The 21,160-nt window shown below is 43.4% G+C and overlaps 2 protein-coding genes across 2 annotated transcripts; one reads left to right on the forward strand and one right to left on the reverse strand.

The window, feature by feature from the left end:
- The first annotated feature begins 1,391 nt into the window (after positions 1-1,391).
- Positions 1,392-12,322, forward strand: ISCU (iron-sulfur cluster assembly enzyme). Its single transcript, XM_066603839.1, has 5 exons — positions 1,392-1,566; positions 4,888-5,001; positions 7,117-7,227; positions 7,818-7,896; positions 10,035-12,322. Exons 1-5 carry the CDS (start codon positions 1,477-1,479, stop codon positions 10,115-10,117), a joined length of 477 nt encoding a protein of 158 aa, XP_066459936.1. The 5' UTR covers positions 1,392-1,476; the 3' UTR covers positions 10,118-12,322.
- Positions 12,323-14,896: 2,574 nt separating this feature from the next.
- On the reverse strand, positions 14,897-19,865 carry TMEM119 (transmembrane protein 119). The gene is made up of 2 exons (XM_066603840.1): positions 19,783-19,865; positions 14,897-18,095 (listed from the first exon to the last, which is right to left on the reverse strand). Exon 2 carries the CDS (start codon positions 18,072-18,074, stop codon positions 17,208-17,210), a length of 867 nt encoding a protein of 288 aa, XP_066459937.1. The 5' UTR covers positions 18,075-18,095; positions 19,783-19,865; the 3' UTR covers positions 14,897-17,207.
- Positions 19,866-21,160: the final 1,295 nt, after the last annotated feature.

The raw sequence follows: 21,160 nt of genomic DNA on the forward strand, positions 1-21,160 counted from the left end.
TATACCAGCACCCCGCGTGTATACCAACGGCCGCATATATACTAGCACCCCGCGTGTATACCAACGGCCGCATATATACCAGCACCCCGCGTGTATACCAACGGCCGCATATATACCAGCACCCCGCATATACCAACGGCCGCATATATGCCAGCACCCCGTGTATACCAACGGCCGCATATATGCCAGCACCCCGTATATACCAACGGTCGCATATATGCCAGCACCCCGTGTATACCAACTGCCACATATATGCCAGCACCCCGTGTATATACCAACGGCCGCATATATGCCAGCACCCCGTGTATATACCAACGTCCGCATATATGCCAGCACCCCGTGTATATACCAACGGCCGCATATATGCCAGCACCCCGTATATACCAACGGCCGCATATATGCCAGCACCCCGTGTATACCAACGGCCGCATATATACCAGCACCCCTTATATACCAACGGCCGCATATATACCAGCACCCCGTATATACCAACGGCCGCATATATGCCAGCACCCCGTATATACCAACGGCCGCATATATACTAGCACCCCATATATACCAACGGCCGCATATATACCAGCACCCCGCATATACCAACGGCCGCATATATACCAGCACCCCGTATATACCAACGGCCGCATATATACCAGCACCCCGTGTATACCAATGGCTGCATATATACCAGCACCCCGTGTATATACCAACGGCTGCATATATGCCAGCACCCTGTGTATATACCAACGGTCGCATATATACCAGCACTCCGTGTATATACCAACTGCCGCATATACGCCAGCCCCCCGTATATATTAACGGACGCATATACGCCAGAACCCCCGTATATACAAGCGGCCGCATATACGCCAGCACCCCTTGTATATACCAACGGCCGCATATATACCAGCACCTCGTGTATACCAACGGCTGCATATATACCAGCACCCCGTGTATATACCAACGGCCGCATATATACCAGCACCCCCGTATATATACCAACAGCCGCATATATACCAGCACCTCGTGTATACCAACGGCTGCATATATACCAGCACCCCGTGTATATACCAACGGCCGCATATATACCAGCACCCCCGTATATATACCAACAGCCGCATATATACCAGCACCTCGTGTATATACCAACGGCCGCATATATACCAGCACCCCGTGTGTATATACCAACGGACGCATATATACCAGCACCCCCGTATATATATAGCAACGGCCGCATATATACTAGCGAGTTGTTTACGGCCGGTATACGCAGCCGCTGTATATACCAGTAGCCGCATGTACCGCGTGTAAACAACCCAGTGACGCAGTACATATTCGTTATATAACACAGGACCAGCCCCGCCCCGCCATCACGTGACCCCGCAGGCCCCTTGTGAGGCGGTACAGCACGTCACGTGACTTCCGTACACAGTCACCTCAGCTCGTCGCCGTTTGTCCTATCCTGACAGGTCGGGAGACACGATGGCCGGAGTGGGGCGGCTGCTGTGCTCGGCGTGGAGCCGGTGTGCGGTGCCGGAAATTCGTGTGCCCTGTGCCGGCTACCACAAGAAGGTAGTGTGTTACACGGAGCGGGGGGCTGACGGACCATGGGCCGTACACGGAGCGGGGGGCTGACGGAGGATGGGCCGTACACTGAGCGGAGGGGGGCTGACGGCTGCTCGCACCGTATATTGGGTAGGGCACTTTGGTGGCCGGTGCGATGTGCAGTGGTGACGAGTAATTGTCGGCTGCTGAGTGATGGGACTGGCGCCATAGCGCTGCAGTAATGTCAGTCACCGATGAGTGGCGCTGTGTGACCTCCCCCCGGTCTGCAGACTCCTCGCCCGGCTTACATTGTATGTTGTGGTCTTGTGAAGTCGCAGACCATTCCAGTTTTCCCATGATGACAGTGACAACAGAATCTTAGGTTTTTAGGAAAAACTTTAAAATCTTCGTAACCTTTTGCATTGCCAAGTCTTCAGCCCCTCCGGTATGATACTTGCAGTTTAGCTCTGGGGCCTCCCATTTCTTTGGACCATCACTGAGATGTTTCTACATTTTGATTGGAGTCACCTGGGGTAAATTCAGATGACTATACACACCCCTGTCTAAATAAGGTCTGACAGCTCACAATGCAGATCAGCCAAAACCAAGGCATGAGGAAGAAAGAACTGTCTGTAGAGCTCAGAGACAGGATTGTGTGGAGGCGTAGATCTGGAGAAGGGGACAAAAGTTATGCTGCACTGGAAGTTCCCAAGAACTCAGTGGGCTCCATAATTCCTAAATGGAATAAGTTTGGAACAACCAGGACTCTTCCTAGAACTGGCCGACCCAACAAACAAAGTAATTGGGGGGAAGGCTTGGTGCCTGTGGGTTGTCTGTCACCACTTTTTAAATTAACTTTACAAATGTTTTACTAATACATATGCGTAAAGGAAAAAAACAAACACTTTCTTAGGCTGCCTGTCCCACGGGCGTTGCGGTATCTGGCAGTGGATCGCCGCCCGGGAGCAGAAGCCAGCCGACAGATCTCCGCGGTCAGCCTATCTGACAGGCTCACTGTGGAGAATCGCAGTAAATCACAGCAAGCTGTGATTTGCCGGCCGCGAGGGGAGAATTCTATTATTTCTTCGCTCATGGACAGTGGGGCTGCGCTTTCCATAATTTTTTTTTTTCCTCCACGAACGGAGATCGCTATTGACTTCCACTCGTGTCGAGGAGGCAGCAGATCTCCATAGGAAGTAACGGGTGGTATTTGCTGCAGCTTCCCACAGCAAACATCCGCCCGTGAGCAGGAGCCCTTAAAGGGGTTGTCCCGCGGCAGCAAGTGGGTCTATACACTTCTGTATGGCCATATTAATGCACTTTGTAATATACATTGTGCATTAATTATGAGCCATACAGAAGTTATAAAAAGTTTTTTACTTACCTGCTCCGTTGCTGGCGTCCTCGTCTCCATGGTGCCGACTAATTTTCGCCCTCCGATGGCCAAATTAGCCGCGCTTGCGCAGTCCGGGTCTTCTGCTCTCTTCAATGGAGCCGCTCGTGCAGAATGCAGGCTCCGTGTAGCTCCGCCCCGTCACGTGCCGATTCCAGCCAATCAGGAGGCTGGAATCGGCAATGGACCGCACAGAAGAGCTGCGGTCCACGGAGGAAGAGGATTCCGGCGGCCATCTTCACAGGTAAGTAGAGAAGTCACCGGAGCGCGGGGATTAAGGTAAGCGCCCTGGTAAGCTTTCTGTACGTCCCTGCATCGGGGTTGTCTCGTGCCGAACGGGGGGGGGGGGGGGGGGGGGTTGAAAAAAAAAAAACCCCGTTTCGGCGCGGGACAACCCCTTTAACCTTTTCCAATCCAATTTCTATCCTGGTTTTCCTAGGGGGCTTACTCTTTTTCTGCCATTATACAACAGCGCTATATGCTGGCTAAAGCCAGTACTGCATGAGATGACACGTTGGATGGGCTCCGATAGCAGAGAGGTTGGCAATATACAGTAAGAGAACCCCGACGGGCGTCTTCCAACATCGGAGCTGTACAGCCTTAAATCATAATGTCTTTAGACGTCAGACAGTGGATTGGAAAGGGTTAAACTCTTTATTTCTCCTAAACCCAAATAATCTCATCATTCAGGGGGTATAAGCGAAGCAATACCTGCAAGACCACATGGACTGGTGTATATTAAAGTGGTGACAGATAACCCACAAGTACCGAAGGAGCTTGGTAAGTGAGGTGACCAAGAAGCCAATGGTCACTCTGGCCGAACTCCAAAGATCCTGTGTGCGGATGGGAGAAGTCATTTGATCTCATATGCCAATAATTAAGAATAAATGCAGGTTATATGTTCAAGCTTACCACCCTAAGTCTAACTTCACCCACCAAGCTCAATTATAGGGCTGATATCGCAATCAGGAATGTGCAGTTTTTTTCCCCCGCGTAAGCAAGGTGTTTTTATATCAAAACTGCCTCGTGCCGCTTCTGGGTAGTAGGTGATCCTTGTTTTCAATGGGGAGACCTTGCATCGCACTTGTGTGCACATGGTGCCATGATGCTTTGCCTGCCCCATTAAAAATAATGGGTGATGGGAGGGCACACCCAAAGATAGGACTTGCAATGCGGGAAACCATCGCTTTTGTGTGTGACGCCATCCAAAAGAATGGAGTGCATATTCGTGTGTTTCGGAACGCATAGATGTTGCCCGTGTGCAGCCGGCCTCTGGGGTGCAGCCCCATATCATTGATTTGCTGTGGATTGTGGTGCAGATGTGTAGCAGATTTCACCTCTTTATTTGGAATTAATTGAAAGGGTGAAATCTATTGCAGGTCTGCAGCAAATCATTGACCTGTGAGCACAGACTTATTGTATACGCTACTGTCAGTATGCAGTGCAACAGGCTTTATGCTTTGAAGTGAGACAAGTCCTGGACCACCAAGGCAATGTCAGCGGTTACATCCTTCAGAATTCCTTTGTGCGTTGTGACCGGCAGCCTTTCGGGGATGTCTCACACACGCTCCATGAGACTAATGAAGAATCTGCTGTTTTTCCAGAAAGCGCCCGCATCTGTCCTGTGGCTGTTTGGCTTTACATTTCGGCCCCATTCACTTGTGTGAGGGTGCGATGTAATACTAGACAAGGAGCGCCATGTCTGTTCGTGGGCTTTCTGGAAAAACACAATCTCTAGTCCTAAGCAAACCGTTTTTCTGGCTACTCAGCACTTTGGCCACATGACGTGTGTTGCACCCACAGATCACACTATGACCCTGCTATATTGCTTCCTAATGTAAGTGAATGCGTCCGCTTTGCTTCAGAAGCAACCCACATGGGCTTATGAGTCTAGTGGGGTCTTGTGCAACCATTTCCTCAAGCATAATAATGCATTCTCTATTTTATACTTACAGGTTGTCGACCATTATGAGAACCCACGGAACGTTGGATCCCTGGACAAGAACGCAAAGAACGTTGGAACTGGCTTAGTGGGTGCTCCGGCATGTGGAGATGTTATGAAACTGCAGGTTTGTAGATCTTGGGTACCTTATGCTTAGGGTCACTATTGAGTGATTGCTACACATTAAACATTTCTGTGACACCATTAGTACTAACAAATTATGGGCTCAGACACTAAGTCAGAAGGATGAAATAGACTCACCCGGCAGATGGGAGGAAGATTAGCGGGGGGCCAATGACTCTCTCCCCTCTGAATGTCCTGGAACACTTGGTAGATGTAAATCACACTGGGTCCACAGCCAGAGTGCACATATGAAGATTCCACTTTATTGGTAAAAAAACGAAGGATGGGTCCCTTGCAAGAGACCCCCAGGCCAAAAGAAGGCAAGGTGCTGGAGTGCAACACGTTTCGGCTAACGCAGTAGCCTTTTTCAAGCACATAGGGCATACAAATACAACAAGCAGGCATATATAGGGAACTTGCATTGAAAGTGCCGTTCAAGTGGCCGTCCTTCTACTGCCGGCGCTCGTGGATGACGTGGGGACGGGACGGGACGGATCATTCCCGCCGACTAGTTGTGGAATGCACGTGCGTTCCAATAGGTGTGTTAGGGCTGTGCCGTCCGAGTGACGTTTGTCGTCACACCGGTGCTCGCGCATAATGCGTTCCGGGTGGCGTGGTGAACGGTCCAGCGAGCCTAATTGACTTCACTGGGATGAAGAATAACATGCTGCAGCGTTTCAAATATGTCATGCCACTAGTCACCTCATACATTGTCATATAACTCTCTGGGGAGGATTCTTCAGTGTAATAAGATACCTTATGAATAAATACATAGATGGACACAATTGATGTTTGTAATAGGATAAAAACAATTTTTATATATATATATTTTCTTTTTTTCTTCATCCTATTTATTACAAACATCAATTGTGTCCATCTATGTATTTATTCATAAGGTATCTTATTACACTGAAGAATCCTCGGCAGAAAAGTGAAAGATGGGCACATTTACACGCAACGATTATCCCTCAAAAGATGGCTTTTGAGGGATAATCGTTGTCTAAATGGGCCTTTAGTTTAGAAGTTCATAAGGAGTTGATAAAGTGAGTATTACTGCACTTTTATCGTTAGATTATTTTAAGCAGTTTGTAGAAAATTTCATCAAGTATTATATAGAGAAAGCCCGCAGCACACCTACTGCATGCACATTAGTGCAGAGGGTCCAGCAGTAGTATGCCAAGCCACCTGTAAGGTCATAGACCTAACCCCAAATATACATGATAAAAAATGGTGACGTTTCGACTTAATCTTAAGTCTTTTTCAAGCCATTTTGTATGGAGCAATAAATTCTTTTCTACAAATTCTACACCGTTGATGCTGCCGCCTCTTTTGGATATTATCGTGTAGAAAATGTTCATGGCATTGGACAACCTCTTTCGAGAATGGCTATATACCATATATAGCCGAGTTTTTCAGTAGATTTTTTTTATTTATTTATTTTATTTTTTTGTGTGTGCTGAAAAATCCCCCCTTGGCTTATACTCAAGTGAGGAGTTTTAAAAAAAACAAACAAAAAAAAACACGCAATACTCGCCTCCCAGCCGGTGTCTGTGTCCCTGATGTGATGGTCTCCTCGGCGGTGCGGCATGCTGCTTCAGACTTCTCACTGCTGTCGTCTCCCTGCTCTGCTTTGAATTCTCCCGCCATCAGCACTGTGTAAGTAAGCGCTATCATTGGATTGAGCGCCAGCCAATCACACTGTGAATAACATCACTGAATGGCTGTGATTGGTTTATCGAGCGCCAGCTGTGATTGGCTGGCGCTTGATCCAATCACAGCGCTTACTTACACAGCGCTAACGCTGTCGAATTCAAAGCCAAGCAGGGAGATGACAGTGGGGAGAAGTCTGAAGCAGCATGCCGCACCGCCGAGGAGACCATCACATCAGGGACACAGACGCCGGCTGGGAGGTAAGTATTGCGGGTTTTGTTTTTTTTACCTAGTGTATATACTCCAGTATAGCTAGGCTTATGCTCGAGCCAATAAGTTTTACCAGTTTTTTTTGTTGTAAAGCTTATTGACTCGGCTTATACTCGGGTCGGCTAATACTCGAGTATATACAGTAATTTGAACCAAATTCATAACCTAACTGATATGCTGTGGTTTTGTTATTTTGCAGATTGAAGTGGATGAAAGCGGAAAAATAACTGATGCCAGGTTCAAAACATTTGGGTGCGGTTCTGCAATTGCCTCCAGCTCCCTGGCAACTGAATGGGTGAAGGGGAAAACGGTAATTTTTATATTTCATCACTTAGTTTTACCTCAAAATAGAACATCTCAACTGTATGCTAAAATATCTTAGGAAATTGATGTTTCTGTGTATTTTAACAGTACATAAAAGATTTGAATTGAACATGGCCTTCGTGGTGTGATGTGCAATCGGCTCCTGTTTATTACATCAAGCTTAATATAGTTTCTTATAAAAGCACAAGGGTGGATGAACACGTAGCAGAACTGCTGTGGAAACTTCATGCTGAAAGTCCACAATGGATTCCAGTACCAACACTGTGGATGAGATTTGTACAAAGCTTATCCACAGTCTATGGAATGTTTTTGCCCGGACATTGATCTGTAGCGCATATATCTGCACCATGTCAACTTCATCTGTGATTTTCACTTCCTTTGGAGCAGAGGGGTGAAATTTGCATGTCACACGTGGCCGTGCTGTATCTTTGTTTTGGGTATTTGTATCTTTTTAACAAATTAAATAAAGCAAGTCCCATTTTTTGATACGTGATTATGGATGCAGATCATTGATCCTGGCATGGAAAGAATTTGCTATGTTTGAGATATGAATAATTAGCTTGCATCACTTCATAGGTTGACGAGGCAATGACAATCAAGAACACAGATATTGCCAAAGAGCTCTGCCTTCCTCCAGTAAAGCTGCACTGTTCTAGTAAGTATTTCAGCACAGTACCCTGGGTTTGGAGCGGTCCCTGAAAAACTACACTCCTATCTCTCGTTGATAGCGGGGCTAAAATATAATTTTAAAGGAGTCTGAGTTTTGAAATTTCTTTTGTATACAATTTGTGCTTGATGACATTCAGTAGGAACTTCTGTAATTGTAATTTTTTTAGAATGACCTGCAGGTGGCGGTATTGTCCTTCAAAAATTGTTTATGCTTTGCACTTAAGCAGTGCGATTCCAATTTTCAGGCCTTCCCATTCTTTCCGAGGGCTGCTATTCTTGTAAGATAAATTATTTTCTATAATTAGAAACTGTCATTGTTAGTGTTTTCTTTCCCAGATAAAATTGTACTGATTATAGAGATACTACAGCTCCATTGGGGAAACGTCCACTGCTTTGCCAGCTGATCACTTGCACACTCCAGCAGACTGATAATTGGGCAGATGAACACTCATGCCTTTAATTAATAGGCCTGTGTTACATGCCCTTAAATTGCTGAAATATACAAGAGTTTTGTTTGTCATAATGAAACAACGGCACTTTAAAACCAAAAAAAGCACAGAAAGAAAAGGCCAAAATAGTGCACACAGACTCGGTCAATGACAGAAAAAATGTCCACAGCTTTGGCCATCCCCTTCGGGCGTCACTTTTTTGTTTGGGATATTTTAACTTTGCTTTTTGTTGTATTCCGGCCTTTTTTAAGTTGTATGGAAAAATGCCAGACTAACACAGAGAAAAAAAAAACAGAATGCTGCCCCCTCCCCCCCCAAACAAGGAATTTAACAGATAAGTAATGGTTATTGGTATTACAAGCCACTCACTTCAGTGTGAACTTTGCCTGTATTACCAAGCTTGGCCACTGCAGTAGGAACGGAGCTGTCTTCTTCCTCCCAGAAATCAGCTTCGTGCATGAGCGCAGTGGCCCAGTGAACAGCTGATCAGCAGGACTTCACCGGATGGTGGAGCCTCGCTGATCTACTATTGATGGCCTATCCTAAGGGTAGGCCATTAACAGTTTACAAATGGACAATCCCTTTAATTTATCATGTTTCCTGCAGACCGTGAGTTTCTTGGCATATGCAGTGAAGTCAGAATAATCAGGCTTAGTATGGACAGACTGATCTATGACCCCCTTCACAATGATAAGGCTCATTCTTTTTATCAAGTGTTGGGTGTGTCTGAGTAATAGTCTGTATGTACAGTACTAGGCAATTATTTTAACAGGTGTGTTAAAAAATGCTTGAAAGAAAGTGATTTAAAAAAATAGTGTTTTAATATTTTTCGGTCAATTTAACAAAATGCAAAGTGAACAAACAAAAGAGAAATGTAAATCAAATCAATATTTGGTGTGACCACATTTTCGTCTTCAAAACAGCATCAGTTCTTCCAAGTACACTTGCACACAGTTCTTGAAGGAGCTCAGCAGGGAGGTGGTTGCAAACTTACTGGAGAACTAACTGTCTCTTCATGTAATTCCAGACAGACTTGATGATGTTTTGATCAGGGCCACATCATCACTCTTAGGACTCCCTGTTCTTCTCTACACTGAGTCAGTTGTTAATGACATTGGCTGTATGTTTGGGTCGTTGTCCTGCTTCAGAATAAACTTGGAGCCAATCAGATTCCTTCTGTTTATGGGAAAAGAATCTTATTTTGCAGCATTTCTTTCTGCACCTGCCTAAAACTTTTAGGCTGGGTTCACACGGGGCGGATTTGCCGTGGAATTTCACTGCGGTAAATCCGCCTGCGACCACTTATCCCAGGATAAGCCAACCATGTGGACGAGATTTGTCAAAAATCTCATCCACATGGGGCGTACAATCCATCCTGGGATGCAGCAGGTCAATTCTTTTTTTTTTTTTTTTCTCTTTCGTTGCAGCCTTGCTCCTCTTGATGGGAGAGCGGGCCGCAATGGAAAAGCATGCGGTGAAGCCGCTACAAATCCCGCGGCTAAGTGTCGTGGGTTTTAAAGCTGCGCTTATCCCACAGAAATCTCGTGGTATATCGCTACGGCAAAACCGCGAGATTTCCATGGTGAAGCCGTCCTGTGGGAACCCAGCATTACACAGTACTTGAACCATATTTTTTTTTTATCTTGGACTTAAATCTCTCTCATTTTCTTTCCAGTGCTTGCAGAAGATGCAATCAGAGCTGCCTTGGCGGACTACAGACTAAAGCAAGATAAAGAGAAGGCAGCAGCCAGCGGCTAGTGTCTGTCCTGTCATCCAACTATCTTGACACTTTGGAATGCCATTTTCGTAGGATATAGGGCATGCCTTTACTATTAGAACAGCCGACTTGATGATACGCACAATAATACAGCAGCTTGTCCAACCGTGTGAATGTTCTTTCTGTAACTGTGTGTCCGTTTGCAAAAATGTGCTTTTGGAAAAGAGGAAAGGTCTTGCTTCTGATCTGCAGTGTACTGATTCTGTTAATGAAAGAAAGAGTGTACTTTTTTTGTGTGTGTGAATACATTTGAGCATCTTACCACAGGGCCTACTCCCCCAACCCTCCCCCGAACTCACGAGTGTTTTTTGTTAATTGTTACAAACTAAGGGCTCCTTCACATTGGCAATCGCGATATCGTCGTGAGAAAATCATGGCAAAATAGCAATTTGGCTCATGAGATGTCTGAGCGTCAGCAATGCTTTTTCTTGCAAAACCATCACTGGCGCTTGTGATTTTTCTCGTGATGGACAATAGAAGTTTCTAATGTTAATGCATCACACAGAAATCGTAAGTTCATTGCGTTGCAATAAAAGAAGACTCTATAGGGAAACGTGGGAGATGGGGAAAAAAAAGTTTGCAAAACGCAGAAAGATGGGACATGCTGCAAACTTTTTTTCTTTTTATTTTCACTCCACATTGCATGAGTGAAAACATTGCAAACGGGAATAAAACCATTGTAGATCATTGGTTTCATAATTCTGCGTTTTCACTCATGCTCGCATCGCTCAAATGTGTGTTGTTTATTTTGTTTGTTTTGGTTTTTTTTGGCAAGTGTGAAGGCACCCTAAGCCACATAAAACAAGTGTTTGTTCTTATGTGCTGCACTCACTTCCCAAATGTTTGAAGTGCAGTGTCGAAAACACCATCTTTTCTCCTTAGGGAGAGCACCCAAGACGGTTCCTTAAGGAGAAAAGATAGCGTTTCTGCCCCCGTCCCAGGCATCTCACTAGCAAAGCCAAACTCCTACTGTACACTGATGAAGGGTAAACACCCTGAAATAGCTGTCTGTACGTGGAGTCTGGCTTTGCTTTTAATTCCCAGTCATTGTTACAAGGCTTGTATAAAGAGTCTAACTTTGGCTTGAAGGAATGCTGCCTTCCAGTAGGTGGCACTGTGGAGGTATTATTCCATCTCCCTTATTTGAAGTGTATTGTGACACCTCAGTTACATCACAGTACCATAGAAGAAGGGGCTATGGAAAGTGATAAAAGTCTATATGGTAAGCTGCAGACCTATACTTGTCCAAAGGATCTAAATGGCGTTTTGCTGTGGATCTAGAAGAGAAAGGCATGGTATATGGAGAACTTTTTCTTTAACTTATGTTGTCTAAAGACACATTAGAAAAACTACAGCAAACTGCACAACGTAAACCTGAGTTACAGATGGTTAACTGCAAAAGACCATGCTCTGATATGTGTGATAATTTACTACAACACCATTTGTAGTAAATTATTTTGCAAATACATCCTTCTCACCTGCCTAAGGCTACCTACACACAGGCGAGTGATATTTGCTCCGATATTGTGCTCGGCAGCCTGCGTTTTACCTGCAGATGTGAGGCATTTAAATAAATAAAAAAAATTTTTCCCCCCCATCAGGCAAAAACGCCTCCCACCACATCTGTGAAATTCTGATCCTCTGGCGTGCGTTCCACACATGATAGAGGATCGGAAGTGGTTTCCATTGCTTTCAATGGGAAACCTCCCATCGTAGGGCATGTAAGAGCCATGCAATGCATTAAATTAATGGGCGATGCAGCAACATAGAGCATGCCAGAATTTTTTTCAGCACGGCGATTCGTGTGGGAAAATGTTGCTTGTGTCTTTATTCAAAAGAATGGGGTTCATAGCCGAGCGTCTCACAACGCACACATCTTGCAAGAGTTTCTTGGTTGTGTGAAAGCGGCCTTAGATCTAAAATGTATATGCAAGTGTTTAGTCTGAGAGGTTTTCTTTTTGGTTTCCCCCCACCCTCTTCTATTGATTTATCCTTTTCGGAGACCTATGCTTATTCTAAGGAAGCTGTTGATCCAAAGTGAAAACTGCTTTTTTAATTTCTTACAGAGGACAAGGGGGCTTAATCTAAGCTTCATAGTTTTGTATGTAGTGTATAATGTAAGCAAGAATACTTGGTCACCTGCCTTTCCTGTATGTGTTTCATATGAAAAATAAAATGGAAAATAAGTTTTGTCTCTCGTTTAAAGAGGGGAATAAATGCAATTTCAAAGAGCAATTGACAATTTTTCACTTTAATAAATAAAGTGGAAAGCTAAAGGGGTGTTAGGGGCTGCACCAACTCCAATTTAATGGCACAGATTCCCTGTATGCATAGTGGGTCAGGTGCGCCTCTTAGTGGCCCAGTGGATTACATCACTGTTCTACGCACTCAGTAGGAATAGGAAAGTCCCGCAGCACACCTAACACATGCACTTAAGTGCAGAGGTTCCAATCTGTGTATGCCAAGCCACCTGTGGGGTCATGAACCCAACCCCAAATAAATGCAATGGTGTCCAAGGAGGCGGCAGCATCAACGGTGTAGAAATTGTAGAAAAAGGTTTTATTGCTCCATAATATGGCGACGTTTCGACTTAATCTAAGTCTTTTTCAAGCCTAATACACATCTAAGATGTGTGTTCATGGCAATGTATTAGGCTTGAAAAAGACTTAGATTAAGTCGAAACGTTGCCATATTATGGAGCAATAAAACCTTTTTCTACACCATTGATGCTGCTGCCTCCTTGTTCTACGCGCTCACTCATTTTTTTTCCCCCTTCTAGTCTTACATGAATGCTCTATCTGGTTGTTCACATAGTTTAATTTGGGTTGCATAGCATGAAGAGTACTGTGCCATGTTCTGCTGTGCCATGAGACCCTTCAAGACTGCGATGCAATTGTTGCAAAAAAAAAAATACAACGCTGTTGAATTTTTGGTTGCAAGTTGCATATGACCTTGCTAGCATAGACTGCAATGCAAAGTTCTAGGCCACTTGTGACAGTTTTTCAATTGCCTTTTTTTCCTTCCTTTCTTTTTTAAATCTGAACATCCCAATCTAAAGTAGTGGAATTACACTAAACTGCACAAAAGTGTTTGGTCATGCCACGTGCCTGAAATTTGTGCTGCAAAACTGGCTCATTGTGTGGCCTAATAGTTGTCTTAACATGCGATAGAAGGAGCAAGAAATTCCCTTGTTTTTCTAATTGGCCCAAGCTAAACATTTGCAGCAGGCCCATGAAATTTTAGCTACACTGCTGCCTCCATGGGCTGAAAAAAAAAAGAATTGAAAAACTTCAGTAGTGCTGCCAGAAGGTGGATCTATAGCCCTTAAGACCACAGCAAGAGGATAGTTGCAACTACTAACCTACCACCCCACACCTTCACAGCAAGTTGCAGGACTCCCAACTCCTAGCTAGTAATTGCCTAAAGTAAAGCCTTCGTGCTCAACACTAACTGGCATCACAGTCAAGCTAGAGTGATGGGTGGCCACTTATACTCTTAGAGAGATGACCGGTGTCTCACCTAAAGAGCCATCTCGGTGTGGATTGATCCCACTATTGTGACTTGGAGGAACAGTGTCATTTCTTAGGAGGAAAGAGGCAAGGAGATCAGAGAGCTGCATAGAGATGGAAGCAGGAAGAATGACATCAGCTTTGCCAGGAGCAAGGAGGATTGGAACCTGGCAGCTTCTTGAAGGCTCCTTTTGCACAGAGCGCTTTATGGTTTGCACAAGCGAATGATAGAGTTCAATCGTGGCCTTGTGTCACCTGTTCACACTGGCAGATAAACCATTCGCTCATAAGTTATTCAGTCGTTCATATTCACTGTACCACTGGATGTGACTGACCGATCGCTGTTTACATGCCACCATGTGTAAAGGAGCGAACAATGGGTTTTATGCTGCATAAAATGAACGGCAAATGAGAAGCAAACGAATCCTTGTTTGTCGTTCAATCGTCGGCTGTGTTTACACTGAAGGATTATCCTTCAAATGATTTTTTTGAATGATACCTGTTCTGTAAAAATGGTCTCTAATAGCTATCTCAGCCAAACAGAGCCTTTAGTAGCCACCCTACAGCTGATGAATTGGTGAAGGGCCTCACTGTCTGCCATGATACAGGTAATGGAGGATTATTCACACAGTAGCAAGTCATCTGGAATTTCAGTAATTCCAAAAAGGCCTTGGCCAATGTGAATAGCCCATTTATATATTTACTAGTAGAATGTATCACCTGACCTCCGCTAGCTTCAAGAAACACAATTCTCAACTGAATGAATTCTGGGCCGCTACACATTGTATGGAGCTCTAGGTTTATGGCAGCACAATGGCTCCGAACAGTAGCCAGGCAAACAGCTGATGCGCTGCCGTAGTTCAGTTTACTGTCAGCAAGATCAGAGGGGGGCGTTTTGCTATGAGGCCCTTTGAATTCTCTTTCCACTGTCTAATAATACCACAAAAATAAGTGAAACCGCATTACAGAACTTTATTTTGAGGTATAGTCAGGATGACAATTGGAAAGCATAATCCTGTAGCAAGTGTGCTAAATTAGGGAATAGAATAAGTAGCAAGTAAAAGAATATCCTCTCTGACCAGACGTGTTGTATTAACATTGCCGACTTACCAATAACTCAAGTTCAACAACATAGTGTTTACAGGTATATGTATATTAAAATTGTAGAGTATTACTTTTTTTTTTTAAAGATTATGTATACCTTCACAACCAATGGCTTTAAAATGAGAAATAAAGTGATTTTGCAATAGGTCTTAATTACAATGTATTGTTTTATTTTTACAGCTCCTATGCAGACAATGCTTCTCCAAGGTAACAGACAAGAAACAAACCCTCTATAGTCCTAATCCTGCATTCATTTTTTTTTCTTCCATTCGTCTGTCTGCAGTACCAACCCAGGCCACTCCACAATGTACGGAGCTGCCTCCAAGTAAAAGGACAGACAGAAGGGAATGTGGCTGCAGGAGCATTACTTTAAAAAAGCTGAACATGAATGGCACACAATGAAAAGAAAAAGGTTTTATATAAATACATTACCAACTGTAGAAAAGTATATGAAAAAATATACATGTATATATTATATTTAGTTTTAGATACAGAGGGAAGTATACTCATAGCCTCTATAGATGACTAAATCCAGCTATATAACTGCCATTTCCTACTCCCTGCCAAAGGTTTAAATATGTATTGTTAATATGATGTCCATTGTTAAAGAACAAACATAAAGATTCCACTTCACCTAAGGCCCATTTGGACGGCCATAGTTTCAGGCCATGGACTGTCTGTATATGTGGCCTATATACGTAGCAGAATTTTCAGACGAACCGGTGATCATCCTTTTCTCATCTGTTTTCATGGCCGAGAATATAGGATAGCACACCGACAACTGTCCGTGTATTGTCCGATACAGCTTGCACCTGAGTTTCGTTTCTCGGGCACGACTCGTATACAGCCATATGAATACATCTAAACCATGGTCCATCTTTACATTATCGTCATATGCACATACATTTAGGATGGCCAGCTGGTTTAAAAGATCATTTTGTCGGCTTTTGGAAACTATTAAGGAGGACACAAGAGAATAAAGCCGTGCGGAGAATGTCTTTGTTGTGCAAATCAACATTTCACAAGTGTACACTTATCTTTGCACTTCATATGGTAAAGAACACCATTGCCTCCTTAAAATAAAACAAACTAGGGGGTGTTATGATGAGGTCTAGCGAACCTCAAGCAATGTATACAAGTTAGAATAAATGGCTTGGGATATATGAGTCCTATATACCACTGTCCATAGCTGGCCACAGGGTCTAAAACAGTGTTTGAATCCAACTACTCCTATATCATTAAAAGAATAAACCACTTGTGATGTGGGTCTGTGATAAAAGTAATGACGGGTAAGCAGCTTCTCTTCTAAGAAGGCAATGTTGTAACTTACTGGCTTTTAACATAAGGCTTGTTGGCCCTTTTATCCCACCACACTATAATCATAGTGGTTATCTTGCGTGGTGATGTCATAAGTCCCGAATTTCAGTGTATCGGAGGGCCTCATGTCTCACCCGCTCTTGCCTTGGCTGGCATGTTTTATCTAAATAGCCATAGACTCCCCAAGGCAGGCAATGCCCAGGTTTACCTGGTACTGGCCCTGAAAATTAGTTTGAAAACTTAAGCTTAAACGGAACCTATCAGCAGTTTCATGCTGTCCAAGCTTCAGCTTAATTGACAGATCTCTCGTTTTATACAAAAATAGAGATAGACTAGTCAACGGTGTTAAGCCGGGCAAGGAAACGCCAGAGAGAATACGTCTTCTCCCTGTGCCCAGGGCGTTTTACAATGCTGTTTTCTCTAAAGTGCCGCAGTGTTTCCGAGTCCTACATAGTCATGTGAAAGTTTGTGAGAATTTCATGCTGCCTTTGCTCAGGGTAACATGAACCTACTGGCAGGTTCCCTTTAAATCCAATTAAATAGATCAGAAGAATGGAAAGAAGAACAAATTAACTACAATATCTTACACTTCAAGCAGTATTTCCCACTTGCCCATCTGTTTTGCAGTCTTTGAATATGAATTTTTAGATCAAGTGAGTTGTAAACTTTTGAACATTGAAATAGAATAAAGGAAGGGGCGGTCCAGATCTGTTCAGCCGTACAGAAGGTGCTTATGCAGGTGTAAAGCCAAAAGAAATTCTGCTAAAAAAAGATACTTTTTTTTTTATCCTTGCGTAATGTAATTGAGTATGCATCGGAATTACAGCGAGAAACAAAGTTAACTTAGATGAACACTACTACTTTCTCTCCTATCTACAGTCATTGCTGTACATAAAACAATTATTATCTATAAGAATTAAAGCAATCTTTGATTTTTTACTTTTTCTGGAACATACCAGAAAGAAGAACAAAAGTTCATGGCTGTTTTGTACAGTTAAGTGCTACAGTTCCCTTCTCAATCTATTCATTGCCTGTGGATATGATACCTGCCTTCTGAGTTACCTAACGAACCATCTGCAAATTAATAACAAATTCCTTAAAATAGGTTTAATCTGCATGTCTCTTCCTACTAATATTTATTTTAGACCCCACATGTTTCTGGGGTTGGCTCAGATTCTTTACTTTCACAAGGACTTGTGTTTTCTGTTCCACAGCCAGAGGTGACAGGATTTGTCTCTTCCACAGTTCCAGCGTCTTCTTTAATTGTTGGAACATTTTCTTTGGTTGGGGCCTCTACAGATTCACCCGCTGCTTTAGTTTCCTCAGGATGATCCGTTGCAGCTTCCTCCACTTTCTCATTTGCAGATTCTTCTTGGGTTTTGACATTTTCTTCACATTTGTCACTAGTGCCCTCTTCTGTGTTTTCTTTCTTGGATGTCTCAGTGGTTTCTTTGGGTTCCTCTGGGACTTTTTCGTCTTCTTTAATGCTGGCACCTTTGGTTGGGGATTTAAGGTTCTGTGCGGCATTAATGATATCAGCTTGTAGCTGTTTGGTTGAGTCTACAACCTCTTCAGTATTAGAATTGTGTGCTTTTTCAGGAATCTCATTAAAGGACCTTACACCTCCATTCTTGTCATCGTGGTTGACATACTCTTTATGAGAGAATGAAGAAGGGTAATAGGCAGATGCTTTGTGTCTATGACTCATAATCACTGCTGCACACATTATAAATATCAGCAAGATGACCAAAGAACCCACCACGATAATGAGCAACATGTACTCTTTTAAAAACTGAGTTACATTATCCATGAAATTGGTAGTTGTGCCATTTCCATTTTTTACAGTGTTTTCGGTTGTAAGTTCAACAAAGTCAAGGCTATTGGTAGGAGACACTAAAGTTGTGCTTTCCCCTTCTCCACTTCCATATTCAGACTCTGTAGTATATCGAGCCAAAGTCATGGGATAGGTAACAGCAAGGACAATACATAAGGTTATAAGGAATCCCATGGTTATTCTGTGGTTCAGTCTCTGTTAAGAAGAAGATTGTTGACTGTTAATAACTTGAAGTGATAGCAAAGATAAAAGCTTTCATTGCATAAAAATAGCAGTAATTCAACATATCTAATAAAATACTTGTAAGTTAGACTGAAGTCAACACGTATACAACAACTTCCTGAGATTTCACCCCTGGCGCATCCTTAAGTGTAAACTGTGGAGGCCTCAGCTCCATTCACTTCAATGGGAGTGCAACTCAGCAGTCTAATTGAAGTGAATGGAGTAGAGGCATGCATGTGCAGCCCCTACTGCTCACAATTCGTGTGCACCAGGGCTGAAATCTCAGCATCAGTGGGGGTCCCAGCAGTCAGACCATCACTGATCGGCAACTTGCATAGATAATAATTTGCTGTGACGGAAATAACTTTTACAGTTTTTAACTCTTTGACAATACTGTAGTCCTATAGTAAGCAGGAGAAGGGCTGGCTGACCTAATAACAAAGGAATGGACCATAAAATTAACAAAGTGCCTGTCGGATAAGTTTACAAATCATCTGGGTTTCAGCTGAAATACATTTCAGTCGAGGAGCAAACTCAGAAACTGTAGCCCTGCCCCCTTTCCAGTGTTCTGTGCCTACCACATCTGGGCTCCGTCTGCCCTTTTGTTGTAAAGTATTGTCCCTAGAGACTCCAGACCCCAGGCTTAAGGGTTAAGTAGGAAATATTCCACATCTGGAGAAAGAAGCAGTATATGGAAGTTGTGTCTTAACATTTTAGTGTAGCATTTTTTAGGAACCAAGCAGAGTATACAAGTCCATTTTTGTTTTCCATTCACAGTGCTAAGGAATCAACAGATTTCGTAACTTTTTACGAATGATTGATCACAATGTATCATAATGTAAATACTCCAACCGACCTCCACCTCACTTTGCAAAACAAAAAAGGACAAGTTGATGGAGTTAAGCTTTTAGGAATTTTTTTTTCTTTTGATACTATAACATAGTAAAGTTGAAATAAAAGTACATTAATCGATTAAGGTCATCCTATTTGCCTAATATATGACATATAAATATTTTCCACCCAGAGAAATAACTATACTGTTCCAATACATACATTTTAATTTGCAACTTACGAATTCATTCTATATTATATCAGTTATTCAATATTGATGACCGTCAAGAAAAGCTAAGGCTTTGTTTTTTCTTGCTTTGTTGCAGTTTTCTTGTTCTTAAAAGGAAAGAATAGCCTAGTCACCAGTGGAAATCGAATGGCCACCATTGTAAGTCATTGGGATCCATCAGGACTCATCTTACTAGTCATGGCTTTGTTAACAGCGTTAGCCATAGCAGTAATATGAACAGAGCCCAAGACACAAAGTACAGTCTCTCCAGTCGACAAATACAGTAAGAAAAAAAGTAAGTAAACATAGGATACAACCAAAATAATTGTTTTGGCTGCTATAGAGGAGAAATAAATGGTTTCCACATAACTACATAGGCAAACTTTGTGTTTAAAAGACTTTCGGGCAATACAGCATATAATGAGTCCCAGCATTTAGAATTCCAGAGAATTAAAATAAAAATGCCTGGAAGGCACATGCCAACTTTGGCCATGTACTTAAGAAGTATACTGTTAAATCTATACAGACATATCCCTTCCCCTATGGTCAGATGACTTGTTACAGTCTTGAAGTCAGAGAAGAGAGAGCTTGATAACTTACTCTGTGTCCCCGTGTTGTAATTTCCTGCAGGCTCTGCTGCTATGATAGCCAGTCTCCCAACTCCTTCTAATGCAGACTGTTTTCATTAAGGGAAAGAAAAGGGGGGAGGGATTTAGGCTCAGCCCTTAAAAAATAAAAATCCCTCCTGCCTTTTCTGTGCATCCTTCTGGATCCAGACGAGGAGATATTTAACCCTGTTGCTATGAAGGGGGAAAGTGAACTCCTATTCTATTTGGACTGAGCATATTTACCCCAGTTTAGGATTTCTTTAAATGAATTACTTCTGTAAACCATGCACTTTTCATTATCTTTTTACTGTCGGGTCTCTTGGTTGATATCTGATATTTTATATAATGCATAGAAATAAACTTTGACAATGCACAGCCTTGGCTAGTAATTGAATACAGTGACTGGTTTATATAATTTTATTATATGCAACAAGAGAGCACAGAGGAGAGACAGAGCAACATGTTGGTATCATTTTACATCGAATGAATATAGAAATATGCAATGAAAACTTTTTGTTTCTTAAGACATATTTTAGAATTAACTACTAAACAGATGATGTGGCAGTGCACTGCAAGTAAGTGCAGAGCACTAGACAGTAGATGTAGATTTTTTTTTAACCCAGTTAAACCCTGAAAAAACAGCTACAAGAGAGCTCAGTGGGTTTTTTAAGACTACCATTAGACAACTTGCAAGCACCACCACCAAGTGATGGTCTTTTGAATTCCCTTACTATCTGTATGGAGGTTTAGCAGGTACTGGTGCATTATGTTTCCACCAGGTGTATGGCTGGAGACATGGGTTGGCTGCTGTTAGTGACAGGGAACTCCCAGGCCACGCGGGTTGGCCGGTGTGTCACTGACAGGGAACATCCAGGGCACAATGGTTGGCTGGTGTGTCACTGACAGGAAACTTCCAGGGCACGCCCCCCTCGCCTCCTGCATCTTCCTGAAATGGCCCTGGCTGCTCACTTGTGCCTCCACTGGTGTGGCGCTCATACCCACATCCCTGCCGGAGTCCCATCTGCGCTGGCGTGGCACCGCCATGCTCATACCTCTTCTCTGCTCCCATTCCCTTTGCTACCGGGGTAGCTGTCACTCTCCTCCCTGCTGTCACAGTCAATGCCGGCGCTGGGAAACAGCGGTGTGTCTGTCCATATACCCCTGGTGCCACTCTCCTCCCTGCTGTCACCCTGCATGCTGCCTTGTCAAACATCGTGCTCACCAGCCATGTGCCCCTGGCGGCGCTGTCAGTGTCCTCGCTGTGCCCCTGGCGCAAAGACCGCTCTCACCCTGCATTGCACCACTCACCCCACCTTCTGTACTGCCGCTAGCGCAATCAACGGTCTCACCCTGCATCTCGCCGCTCACCC

Source organism: Eleutherodactylus coqui, chromosome 5 (genome assembly GCF_035609145.1).
Source record: "Eleutherodactylus coqui strain aEleCoq1 chromosome 5, aEleCoq1.hap1, whole genome shotgun sequence".
NCBI lineage: Eukaryota > Metazoa > Chordata > Amphibia > Anura > Eleutherodactylidae > Eleutherodactylus > Eleutherodactylus coqui.